Genomic DNA, 12,500 nt, shown 5'->3' with positions numbered 1-12,500 from the left:
AGAGAGAGAAACAGAGAGAGAGGGAGAGAGGGAGAGAGAGAGAGAAGAGAAATGGAATTATGGAGATGGAGACATGCATAAAAAAGACGGACATGGAGCACACAGAGAAAAAGACAGTTCTAGCAAAGAGAAAGAAAGAGAGTGAATGAGCGAGTTAAAGTGAAGAAAGGCATGCTCAGACTCTGGAGGTAAACGCCACCTTGTGATGTCTTCAGATAGCTGGGCAGGATCGGGGGGGTAGAACTTCACATTGAAGGTGAAGTCATAGTCGGTCCCTGATACACACACACACACACACACACACACACACACACACACACACACACACACACACACACACACACACACAAACACACAAACACATACACATACACAATGCTTATTGTTTGTTTGTTTGTTATTTCTGTGTATATTGGACCTCTGATCAAGTTTGTAATATACATTAAAAGAAAACTCAAAACACCTGCTCAATATATAATACAATCACAATGCAATGTGGAAAAACACACACTTCCACTGACTAGAACATTATAAGCAGGCTGTATAATCTCACCAACAAGATAGAATCTCACTCACCTGGCACCTGCCTCCGAATCTCCTTGGTGAAGTCCAGCCAGGTCTGTAAGGCAAAATGCATACCTTAAGCAGATCTTTTATGTCACACTGCATACAATAAGCAGGTATTTTATGTCATGCTGTATTCCTATGGCATGCTCAGTACATTTCACTGCACAACATGCATGTTTAGTACACTAATTACATAGTATGTATGAAAATTAGAGAACAGAAATAAACAGTGGCAGAAAATAATTCAATAGAATAGAGAATAAAGCAGAATAGAATAGAATAGAATAGAATAGAATAGAATAGACTACACTCACTAATTAAAAAAAAAATTGGAAAGAAGCATTAACCCTTTGAGACCTTGAATTTGTCATTGTAATCTATACATCCTATATCTTGTTTTTGTTTATTTTTCAGGACAGTCAGGGATTTGTACCCATCTGGGAAAGTATATTGCATAGCCTATGTCTCTTATGTCAGCCTTATCAAGAGAAACCATTTGTGTTTTTATGTCACCAGGAAGCATGTCAGTAGAAATAACTTTTCATATTTACGTGGGATAGATTGGAATCTTGAAATATAATAATCGTGACGCTGGGATATTCTGTGGATTACCAATTTACGAGATGTATATGTACTGAGTGAGACAAATATTTTATTTATTAGGCTAATTGCTTTATTCACTTGAATAGCCTATATTGTCACTATACCATTGGACTAAGCATGTGCATGCTGTTGAACGTTGCTGATGTCTGGGTTACACAAAGCTATAATGACACAATCATTATGTTTTCTTAATGACCAACAGTTTAGTTTAGTTTATAGATAAGAAATAATTTTGCCTTAAAGTAGGATAGGCCAAACGCTCGTGAAAAGGCTTGATTTACACACCCTGTAAAGTGCCACAATGGTTTACCAAATGACAGACAGTTGAATTTCTGAATAAAAAGAATGGTACAGTTTTTAAATCTTAAACGTGTAACCCCACACAAGCATAACGTGGTTGTAGGGAGGGAATGTGCTATTTTGGAATTTTACCCGGATACAACGAATAGCCTATTTTTTGATTGGATGTCGGTGGCTATTTATTTTTTGATTTGTCTGGTGAGTGGTGCGCTAGTTCTGAACCCTGCGAGAAATCCTCTTGTATCCCTGCGTCTCCTCTAGGCTACTAATTATGCAGATACCTTGACATCCCTAGTAATATTTCTGCGTGAGAAATGCAAGGTGTGGCGTGTGAGCGTGTGAACTTGTTTAATTGCGTGTGTCTCACGCCAATTGCGTGAGACTTGAGAACCCTGTTTTAAATTATCATTGTAACCATTTGTGTAAGCAGAAATATTGTTGTGCTGAGTTCTAAGAACAGAGAGTTCAAGTTAAATGTTGTTGTGCTGAGTTCTAAGAACAGAGAGTACAAGTTAAGTGTGCACCCAGACAGACAGGAACTGCACCCTGTCTGTGTGTGTGTATGGGTGAGATAAGAGTATGTCACAATGAAGTCGCTATGTCTTGCTTCCTATTTTCTGTGTGCATCTGTACAATAAGCTGTACAGCTTTTGGGCTGCAGAGTCAAAGACTGATGGTGTGAGGAATTCTTCCTTACATTAGCAGGCTCTCCTCTTGGTACCAGAGTTTGTGGGCTAAGCCATACTACATGTTGTGGTTCTTGTATCTATATGTTGGGGTTAAATTCCCTGACAGTTACCAACAATGTTAACAACAAACTCAGCTTCACTGCTGCAAACAAAGTTGGCTATATGCTTCGCCATATAACGAACCAGCTAGCCTTGTGATAACAAAATCTTTACCTTTTGTTTAGTCCACTGAAAGTTATATTATATGGCGTTCTATTTGATAGTGACGTAGGTGGCACCAGAGCCATATAAAGGTACATTTACTTGAGTGCAGTACTTGAGTACAATTTTGAGGGATCTGTACTTTATTCGAGTATCATTTTTGGGGAGTACTCATGACTTTACTCAAGTACATTTGAGAGGCAAATATTGTACTCTTTACTCCACTACATTTCTATCCATAACTGTGAGTACCCGATACTACTTCTAAAAAAAAAGGGAAAAAGAAAAATCTCGGAAACCCTCAATTTGTTGTTTCCCTCTCAAATGTGATTGGATTGTGCAGGCGCCACTGATTGGGACAGCCTATCAGCAATCACCTTCAGCTTTTCGCAAAAGTCAACTCCATGGTCAGATTTAGATAGAAATCTATCTATATAGAGAGATATATAGAGATATATAGTATATAGAGAGATAGGAGGCTGGGCTTGTGAACTAGGCTACATGGTCCTCGCTTTAGATTGGGGGGCTGCAAAATTTACTACAAATAGGTAAGAAAGGTCTTATAAGCGTATTAGTTATCCACCTCTTTGTCTTATACACCATTAACAAGCATTAACAAGCTGCTTGTTAACACTTACAACTGTTAACAAATATGAAAGTGAAACGTGAAAGTGCGGCACCTGGCCACCAAGGATTTATATTTAATCATGGGAAATGTAAGCATTATGTAAAAACAATTCAAATATATGATTTTGGTGGTAGTTTACTCTGACTAGGTACATGTAGTAGCGAGTTGTTAGCTAAGTGGCTAACAGCTAGCAAGCTACCACTCATTTTAGTGTCATAGCTAGCTGTCATTAATCTGGATAATGTTCTTTAATGTCAGATGTGTTTATACCTATTTTATACAGTCCATGGTTTATACTCATTGAAAGAACATGAAGGGAAGGGAAACGAGGCGATCGTGACTTTATGGGAACTGTTTGTGGTGGGTTATCAGCTGTTAGCTGTCAGACGGTCAGCTGTTGTGACCACTGAGCGGCTAAGCGGGGCGCAAATCGGTCGTAAAGATGGCGGCGCAAAGCTACAGTGACGTCATGTGACACAAACGAATAGAACAGAATAGAATTAGAATACCTTCATAGTGGGCGTTTCCCAGATAGCCACACCATAATAGTCTCTCTCCAGCAGGTTGAGGTGGTCACACACTTTTGTGAACAGCTCCTGGCCTTTGGCATGTTTCTACACACACACACACACACACACACACACAAACACACACACACAGAATTCGCATGTATGAATTTATCAGCCGCAGATAAGTAAATGGTACATTTTGTATATGTTGTGTGTGCTCCCTGGGACAAAAGCCCACAGAAAGAAAGGGAGAGAATAAATAAGAGACAGAGAAAGACAGAGAGAGAGGGGGAACAGAGACAGAGAGAATGTAAGAAAGAGAGAAAAAAGGGAAAGAGAAAGAGAGAACTCTACTAGACAGCCTAGGACAGGCGACAAATGAGTCACCAGCGAACGACTTAAAAGTCCAGCCACCTGCCCCAGACCCCAAAGAGCAGAGCAGAGCAGAGCAGAAGTGATGACTCCAGATCATCCCAGACTCCCTCCACCCCACAGCTCCGTGGGAATTTATTAGGCCCAGGAGCGGCTCACTGACACGGGGGGAGGAGAGGAGAAGGAGCCCTCGGGTCCTGGAGGAGACGCACTCAGTGACGCTAGACACGCTACACACACACACACCACCACACACTAGACACACAAAGACATACACACACACACACACCACCACACACTAGACATACACTACACAATAAGCCCCTAATTAAAAAGACCACAATGATGAGGAGACGTGTGTGTGTGTGTGTGTGTGTGTGTGTGTGTGTGTGTGTGTGTATCCGTAATTGAAAGGTAATTGAACGGCAACAGTGAAAAATAGTACAATGTGTGTGTGTGTGTGTGTGTGTGTGTGTGTGTGTGTGTGTGTGTGTGTGTGTGTGTGTGTGTGTGCGTGTGTGAGAGTGTCTCATCGAAGTCACTTCATCATTAAGCAGTAAATACATTTTCTGAAGTGCTGGTCCCCAGTCACAAAGGCAACATCTGTGTGAGTGTGTGTGTGCGCGTCCACGTCTGTATGTGCATGTGTGTGTGTGTAATACCAGTGTCTGGAATGGCTCAATTTTCGGAGCTTATTGTATGACAGTGTGTGTTTTTAGAGTACATCAGTGAGTGTGTGTGTGTGTGTGTGTGTGTGTGTGTGTGTGTGTGTGTGTGTGTGTGTGGCTACAGTAGGCTAGGGCATGAGGGCAGCCCAGGGTCATGTAGTTGCCACAGGAGAGGAAATAAGATGATAGTGATGAGTGTGGCACGGATGGATAAAGAGGATTTGGGACCCGTTTCTCAAGATTAGAATGATGCCTCCTGGACAATAATGTAAAGTGTGTGTGTGTGTGTGTGTGTGTGTGTGAGAGAGAGAGAGAGAGAGAGAAAGAGAGTGTGTGTGTCTATGAGAGAGAGCATGTATGTGTGTATGTATATGTGTGTGTGTGTGTTTTTTTATACATAAATGGGTGTATATGTTGTGGCGCACATGTGTATGCAACGCTCCTGCTAAACAGATTAGCATAAAGCATCAAGTGAGGCCACCCTGACCTGTGCCCTCTACTCTTATGCACAGAGGCAAATCAACCTTCACTTGGGACATCAATCACTCTTATGAGCCATTTCATATCAGGACAAATGGGCTCTGGTAGGTTATGTCAGCACAGGGACAGCAGAAAACAGTGTGTGTGTGGGTTTGGGTGTGTGGGTGTGTCTGTGTGTGTGCGCATACACTTGAAAATATAGAGCGTTGTCCAGGAATGTGACCTGTGACTTTGTAGTGCATATTTCTGGGTCACCACAGCGGTGTGTGTGTGTGTGTGTGTGTGTGTGTGTGTGTGTGTGTGTGTCCGTCCACATCTGTGTTCTTACATCCAGTTCACACTCGTAGAGAGTGTCGTCCAGCAGTGTGACTTTGCACTGCATGATCCTGGGTCGGCGCGGGGCCTTGGCCGGCTTGACCTCGTCCTCCTCTGCGCTCTTCTCCTTTTCTCCTTTGGCCTCCCCCTCTCCCTCTCCCTCCGCCGCCTCTCCTCCGTCAGGCTTGCCCTCCTCCACCTCCTTCTTCTCTTTCTCCGCCTCTCCGACCTCCCTCTTGGCTTTGGCCTTCTCTCCTTTCCCTCCTCCCTCCTCGTCTGAGTCAGTGTCCTCCTTCTGGTCCACAGGGGCCGGCTGTGAACACACACACACACACACACACACACACACATACACAAACAAGCAACAACAGTGCAGTGTTAACATCTCTTTCCCAAATTTCATACTCAGGACATACAGTTTGACCTTAGTGACACAGGGCTTTTTAATTTATATATAAAAAAATATTGCAAAAAAGTTGTTACAATAAATCTTGCATTCCAAGATTGATCAATTCATCTGTCTCTATCTACTTCAGACACAGTTCATCTACTAATTCCCATTCACCATTCCCATTTTCCCCCACCTACATTTTGTTTCACTTTCATGGAATGGACCGGCACCAGACCACCCAAGCAGGACCTGTGAGAGGCCCGCTAACTACAGTATCCCAGTGGAACCAAGAGAAGTATGTGTCCTGTGTGGTGGCCTGGGAATCCCCCTCCCAGACACAGTGCCCCTTTTGTGGGCTGAAATCATATCGCTCCATGGCAGAGAGAAGACACAGACATGGAGGGGTGGGCTGGAGGGGAGGTGGGGTGTGTGGGAGTGTGTGTGTGTGTGGGGGGGGGGGGGTAGCTCGTTGACAATAATTAACTCTAATTGGTGACTGTAATTACTGAAAACAAGAGAGAGAGAGAGAGAGAGAGAGAGAGGGAGAGAGAGAGGGGAAGAAAAGGAGAGAGAGAGGAAGAGAGAGAGAAAGAAAGAGAGGGAGAGAGAGAGAGGAAGAGAGAGGGAGAGAGAGGGGGGGGAAGAGATAAAAGTTTGTATTGAGGTCAGCGGTGGCAATGTGATTCACCGTGGGAGCGCGCTGCTCTGGGTGAATAATTCAGAGGCTTCGCCATGAGAAAAAGCCTCGCCGAGCAATCTGGGTGCGTGAGGACCAAACTAGCTTACTAGAACGTAGCTGTTAAAAGTTGGATAAAACTGGTGTAAAATGCCCCTCAAACACACACAGGGATGTGCAGTGGCTTAAAGGCACAGTCCATAATTCAGGGAGGTAGTGTTAGTCATGACAGGTGCATTTAGTGATTTTCCCATCACGGTTTTCTAGCTATCTGTGTGTGCACTCACCAATACTTGCTCTGTTAAATTGGATGCAAACAAACTAAATGGTTCAGACCAGGAGCTATTCCAGCCAATCAACACTTAAGGGTTGGGTATTTATTTATTTGCTGTTTGATTGGCTGTTGAGTTGAACCTTGCCACTAGCCTGACGAGCCAGACCCACATTAAAATGTAGGGTCTGGGCATTCACCGTTCGCAGTGCTCAGTCCGAGGGGCGGAATAATCGGTTGTCTTTCAAATTCCCTCTGCACGCAGTAGGACAGCGCTATGAATCCCATGCGTTTCCCACCAGCGGAGCTAGTTGGCTAGTTCAAACTTTTGCCAACTTAATAAAAGCTTAACTCGTGTCACACTGTTCGCCAACAGCAACATTATCTTATTTGTTTTCAAGTAACAGGGAATTCAAGCCAAACCGTTGCAACTCTGCCATCAATCATTATGTTAAGCCCGCCTAACGACTCTATACATGATTTGATTGGCCTGATAGAAGTTTAATTTTTCGAGCTCACAAGCCAACGGAGAGTTGCTAGACTAGCCCTGGCAGCAAATGTAATTTGCTGCCACTAGAATGCATCTAGATTTCTAGGCTACCTTGCCACCATCAAGAACTGCACCTTTAAGAGCACAGTCCAGTCTGCTAATGCCTCCTTGGCACTGGACGAGGAAGTTGGACCGTGAGGATGAAATCTTGTGTGTTGAACTGCACAGACAGACAGGGCACAAGATAAAGCTCCAGACTCCTGAAGCTGAGCTGCTAGGCCAAACATGCAGACAACAGGAGGGACTAGCAATACTGATGCCACTGTACTGTATATTTCCACACCAGTCAGTAGCAATACTGATGCTAATGTACTGTATATCTCCACACCAGGGAGTAGCAATACTGATGCTAATGTACTGTATATCTCCACACCAGGGTCTAGCAATACGGATGCTAATGTACTGTATATTTCCACACCAGGGAGTAGCAATACTGATACTAATGTACTGTCTCTTCACTTGCAAAGCCAGCTTTGCTTTAAATAGGACATGAGGATGAAAAATGTCTGAACTACAGTAAATGTACCATTTCCACATCTTGGTAAACATGAACATGAATGTTATTTATGGGCGACATAACTCTTGATTTACAGTGCAGACACAGTGTCAGTAGTACTGCGCTCTCCCACTTCAAAACTGACACTTAGTGTCTGACAAGCGTCTCCATCCACTATCTGCCTGCAGCAGTTATTACAGTAACCACTCTGTTCACTTCTAGACATCTAGTGCTCCGCTTCAATTATTCATATGCACCACTCTCAACAAGCCCGTGTTCTCTCAAGGCATTTGCAAACACTGGTGCCTAAACTAAAATAGGCCTGAAATGTAGGACAAGCGTGTAATGAACAAGCTCCATCTCAGACACAGCGGAGCAGGATGGGGACGGGCAGATGTTGGGGTCAGCGAAACCTCGCGGAGAGCGACACTATCAGTGTTGTGAAAATAAAGATAGAAGACAAAGCTCGACGGCTGGATGTGTCACTTTGGATGAAAGGGTCTGGTGACCACATGACGAGTACAAATGGTGGTCCGTTACGAATGGCGTTCATTATATAAGCAGCTATAAATGGAGACTTGGGCGGGGAGTGATGAATTTGCCACACCTCTCGTGTCTTGTGTGACATCCTGCATGCAATTTACTCCTCATTTATCTCAATGCATGCATGGGCGATTAGCCCACTGCCGTTGGCAAGGTAAGGCTGCAAGCACACATCGTGCCTGACTTTGACTCCTGCTTGGGAAGCAACTTCTGCACTCAATCACCATTTCAGGACCCTGGCCAAGGACCTAAAAATGCTACATATGCTTACCTGGCATGCTGAACCTGTGAATGCTATCTTAAAGGAGAATTCTGCTGATTTTTCACATAAATCTCAGTTTCTCAAGGTCACCAAGTGCTGTTGGTATGAAGAAAACCCGAAAACCTAGCTCGAGTTGCTGCAGCCAACAGCTAGAGCTACCAGGCAGCTACAGCGCTACACTCTGGGGGCCTGAACATGGGGGCTCAGCATTCTCATGAGCATTATCTTAATAAAACATTACAGTACAACTGAAAATAACACATCATAAAATAACAACACCGCATGGCCCAGTATAGAACGGGCCAAAACTACAGGACGCTCTCATGTCCAGCTGTGATGGCAGTACGAGCGTTAAAAACAGGCTTGAGTGTCCACACACGCCCCTCTAGAGAAGAGTCACGCCCTGCTCAACGTTCTGCTCTGTCTAAATGCGAGTTGCATAACAGCAGGATTAGCATCAGCTAACCCGGCCTTCACACCAAGCTGGGACCATTACATCCTAAAACTGCACCAAAAACACGCATGCTGAAAGCCTGGCATGTTGCAGTAAGACAGTAGGTGCTGGAGGTCAGTGTGCATGCTGAAAGCCTGGCATGTTGCAGTAAGACAGTTAGTGCTGGAGGTCAGTGTGCATGCTGAAAGCCTGGCATGTTGCAGTAAGACAGTTAGTGCTGGAGGTCAGTGTGCATGCTGAAAGCCTGGCGTGTTACAGTAAGACAGTTAGTGCTGGAGGTCAGTGTGCATGCTGAAAGCCTGGCGTGTTACAGTAAGACAGTTAGTGCTGGAGGTCAGTGTGCATGCTGAAAGCCTGGCGTGTTACAGTAAGACAGTTAGTGCTGGAGGTCAGTGTGCATGCTGAAAGCCTGGCGTGTTACAGTAAGACAGTTAGTGCTGGAGGTCAGTGTGCATGCTGAAAGCCTGGCATGTTACAGTAAGGCGGGGATCACATTAGCCAGCGGCAAGCGGCAAACATAACACAACGCTCAGACCATAATAAGTTTTGTCTTGTTCCTAAGCAACACAAACGGTTTGTCAATTGAATACACTCGCGTTGCGCTTTGAAAGTTGAATCAAGTTCAACGCTCAGCTAGTTCACCGCTAGTGTTACTTCAGCGTTGCCACCGTTTCGCTGCCGAACCATAGAGAACAATAGGAAACCTGCCGCTTGGCGCTGGCTAATGTGATCCCCGCCTAAGACAGTAAGTGCTGGCGGTGCATGCTGAAAGCCTGGCATGTTACAGTAAGACAGTGCTGGAGGTGTGCCCCTGGGGCCTGTGGAGTTGAGGGGGGATTCACTCATCATTGGCTCCTCATTCAAAGCTCATCATTCCCAGCCACTTACAACTTATATTGACACATCAAATATTAAATGTGCATTGATACGGCATCATAGGATGCCCTCCTCAGGTGAGGGTCTATATGCATAGACCATTGATAATGCTTCATTATAATGTAAGCTTGGTTCTAGGCATTGGTAATAGGTGAAGTTGCGATCCAGGTTTGGACCTGGTTCTAGGCATTGGTATTTGGTGTGGTGTTAGGGCTCTACAGTATGGTTTTGACCTGGTTCTAGGTATTGGTATTAGATGTGGTGTTGGGGGCTCTGTGGTTCTGTCCTGGCTCTAGGCATTGGTACTAGGTGTGGCGTTGAGGTTCTACGGTTCTGACCTGGTTCTCGGCGCTGCTGAGGGAGTGCAGGTCGAGGGCAGCGTCGCCCTCGCCCTCGGCTCGCAGCTCGGGCTCGGGGTCGGCGATGGGCGCCTTGGGCTCGTCCTGGCGGGCGTCGCGGGCCCGTTCGCCGTCGGCCCCCTCGCCGTCCGAGCACTGCGAGCGCCGCTTCAGGAAGGACGAGAAGAGGCGCGAGAGGCCGCGGCCCGCCGACGTGCGCTGGCGGGGACGCAGCTGCACCTCCTCCTCGCCCCCGGCCGCCGGCGCCGCAGGGGAGCCCGGGGCTGGGCCGGACGCGGGGCTGTCCTGGGGGTCTGAGGTCACGGCGGGGGGGTCGGCAGCGGCAGGGGGGTCGTCCGACGGCTGCTGGGGAGGCCGCTGGGACTGCTGCTGCTGCTGGTTGGCCTTCTTCTGCTGGCTCTCAGCCTCGTCTGTCGTCATGGCCGCCACTGAGGAGAGAAGATTAACAAATACTCAATACTCATACTCATAACATTTTATTATAGAATATATTTGTTTATATTTATTTATACAGGTGGGTCTAAAAAAAAAAAGAATATCATGGAAAAGTTCATTTTTTATTTCAAAACGTGAATCTTTCATATACTCTAGATTCATTAGATATAAAGTGAAATATTTCAAGCCATTTTTTGTTTTAATCTTGATGATTAGGGCACACATCTGAAGTATTGGAGGTTATAATACTGAAATGTCAATCTTTTAAAAAGAAATTAACTCATCTGACTAATCTAAGATTTAATTTCAATATTGGTTGGGCTCCTTTTGCGTCATTTTGGCGTGGTATGGAGCCAATCAGCCTGTGGCACTGCTGAGGTGTTATGGAAGCCCAGGTTGCTTTGATAACGTCCTTAAGGTCATCTGTATTGTTGGGTCTGGTGTCTCTCATTTTCTTCTTGACAATATCCGATAGATTCTCTATGGGGTTCAGGTCAGACGAGTTGTCTGGCCAATCAAACACAGTAATACCACGGTAAGCAAACCAGTTACTAGCAGTTTTGGCACTGTGGTCAGGTGTTGAGATCTGCTGGAGAAGTAGATCAGCATCTCCATAAAGCTTGTCAGCAGATGGAAGCATGACGTGCTCTAAAGTATCCTGGTAGAAGGCTGCATTGACTCTGGAATTGACACACAGTGGACCAACACCAGCAAATGACATGGCACCACAAATCATCACTGACTGTGGAAACATCAAACTGGACTTCAAACAACTTGGATTCTGTGCCTCTTCACTCTTCCTCCAAACTCTTGGGACCTTGATTGGACCCTGATATCCAAATGAAATGCAAAATATGTTTTTATGTGAAAGGAGGAGTTTGGACCACTGAGCAACGGTCCAGTTCTGTCTCTTCTTAGTCCTGATTCAGGAGTGGCTTGACACTAGTACTGTGCCACTTTCTCATTCTCACTAGCTCATTCCCTGGACACGTCTGTGCATGGTGGCTCTTGATGACTCCAGACTCCAGCCTCAGTCCACTCCTTGTGATGTTCCCCCAAGTTCTTGAATCGGCTTTACAATGAGTGCCTTCTGGACAATTATCAAGTCAGAAGTCTTTCCCATGATTGTGGTTGTGTTTACTAAACCAGACTAGGCTCAGGAAACCGACATTTCTGTATTATAACATCTTTATTCTAATATTTTGAGAAACGGATTTTTGATTTTCATGAGCTGTAAGCCATAATCATCAACACTAAAACAGAAAATGGCTTGAAATATTTCACTCTAAATGTAATGAATATATAAAAGATTCCCTTTTTGAAATAAAAAATATTTTTTTGAGACCCACCTGTATATGTTTACATTTATGTCTGCCACTTAATAACTTATATTTAGACAAACAATTGAGAATATTTCTAGTAATAATACTGGTCATGTTCATTACAACGGTTTCCTTCAACATAGACGATGCATAGTATTTTACACATAAAAAGAAAGTGCTCTAATGGTTCAGCTTTCTAACACATGATTTTCAGATAGTCAATCTAGTCCATCTAGTCTACAGTCAGTGGCAGTTCCCCTCATATACAGAATATGCTCAACTGGAACTACCTTCCACTGCACTTTGTGAATATCATGCATACTGTATATCAAAGTTCACATGACGAGTTCACAAGTTCACAAGAGGTCCCTCTCCATTGCTTAAGGTTAGTACAGAGTGCAGCATCATTTGAGAGTGATGAGTTAATATTGTTTTCAAATGACTAGCACTGAGAGGGCTGTTTTAAGGTCACGCATCACATCACATCACTAACACCTTTCTCACACTCTCCTCCATTAGGTATCAATAATAAA

The 12,500-nt window shown here is 44.7% G+C and overlaps 1 protein-coding gene across 6 annotated transcripts in view; it reads right to left on the bottom strand.

Annotated features, from left to right (window-relative positions):
* epb41a (erythrocyte membrane protein band 4.1a) overlaps window positions 1-12,500 on the bottom strand; it is a 70,197-nt gene that overhangs the window by 42,473 nt on the left and 15,224 nt on the right. For all 6 annotated transcript variants that reach the window (XM_076302258.1, XM_076302256.1, XM_076302259.1 and 3 more), the window contains exons 2-6: window positions 10,190-10,638; window positions 5,346-5,645; window positions 3,498-3,602; window positions 577-619; window positions 200-275 (exon numbers count right to left, since the gene is read on the bottom strand). In XM_076302258.1, the coding sequence (XP_076158373.1) occupies window positions 200-275; window positions 577-619; window positions 3,498-3,602; window positions 5,346-5,645; window positions 10,190-10,630 (965 nt within the window). In that variant the 5' untranslated portion in view covers window positions 10,631-10,638. The remainder of the gene's footprint in view (window positions 1-199; window positions 276-576; window positions 620-3,497; window positions 3,603-5,345; window positions 5,646-10,189; window positions 10,639-12,500) is intronic.

This window comes from Alosa pseudoharengus, unplaced genomic scaffold (genome assembly GCF_046254945.1).
Source record: "Alosa pseudoharengus isolate Yale_2024_CS ecotype anadromous, Long Island Sound unplaced genomic scaffold, YU_APseudo_1.1 YU_APseudo_1.1_scf_23, whole genome shotgun sequence".
Taxonomy (NCBI): domain Eukaryota; kingdom Metazoa; phylum Chordata; class Actinopteri; order Clupeiformes; family Clupeidae; genus Alosa; species Alosa pseudoharengus.
This window is presented reverse-complemented; position numbering and strand designations above follow the sequence as displayed.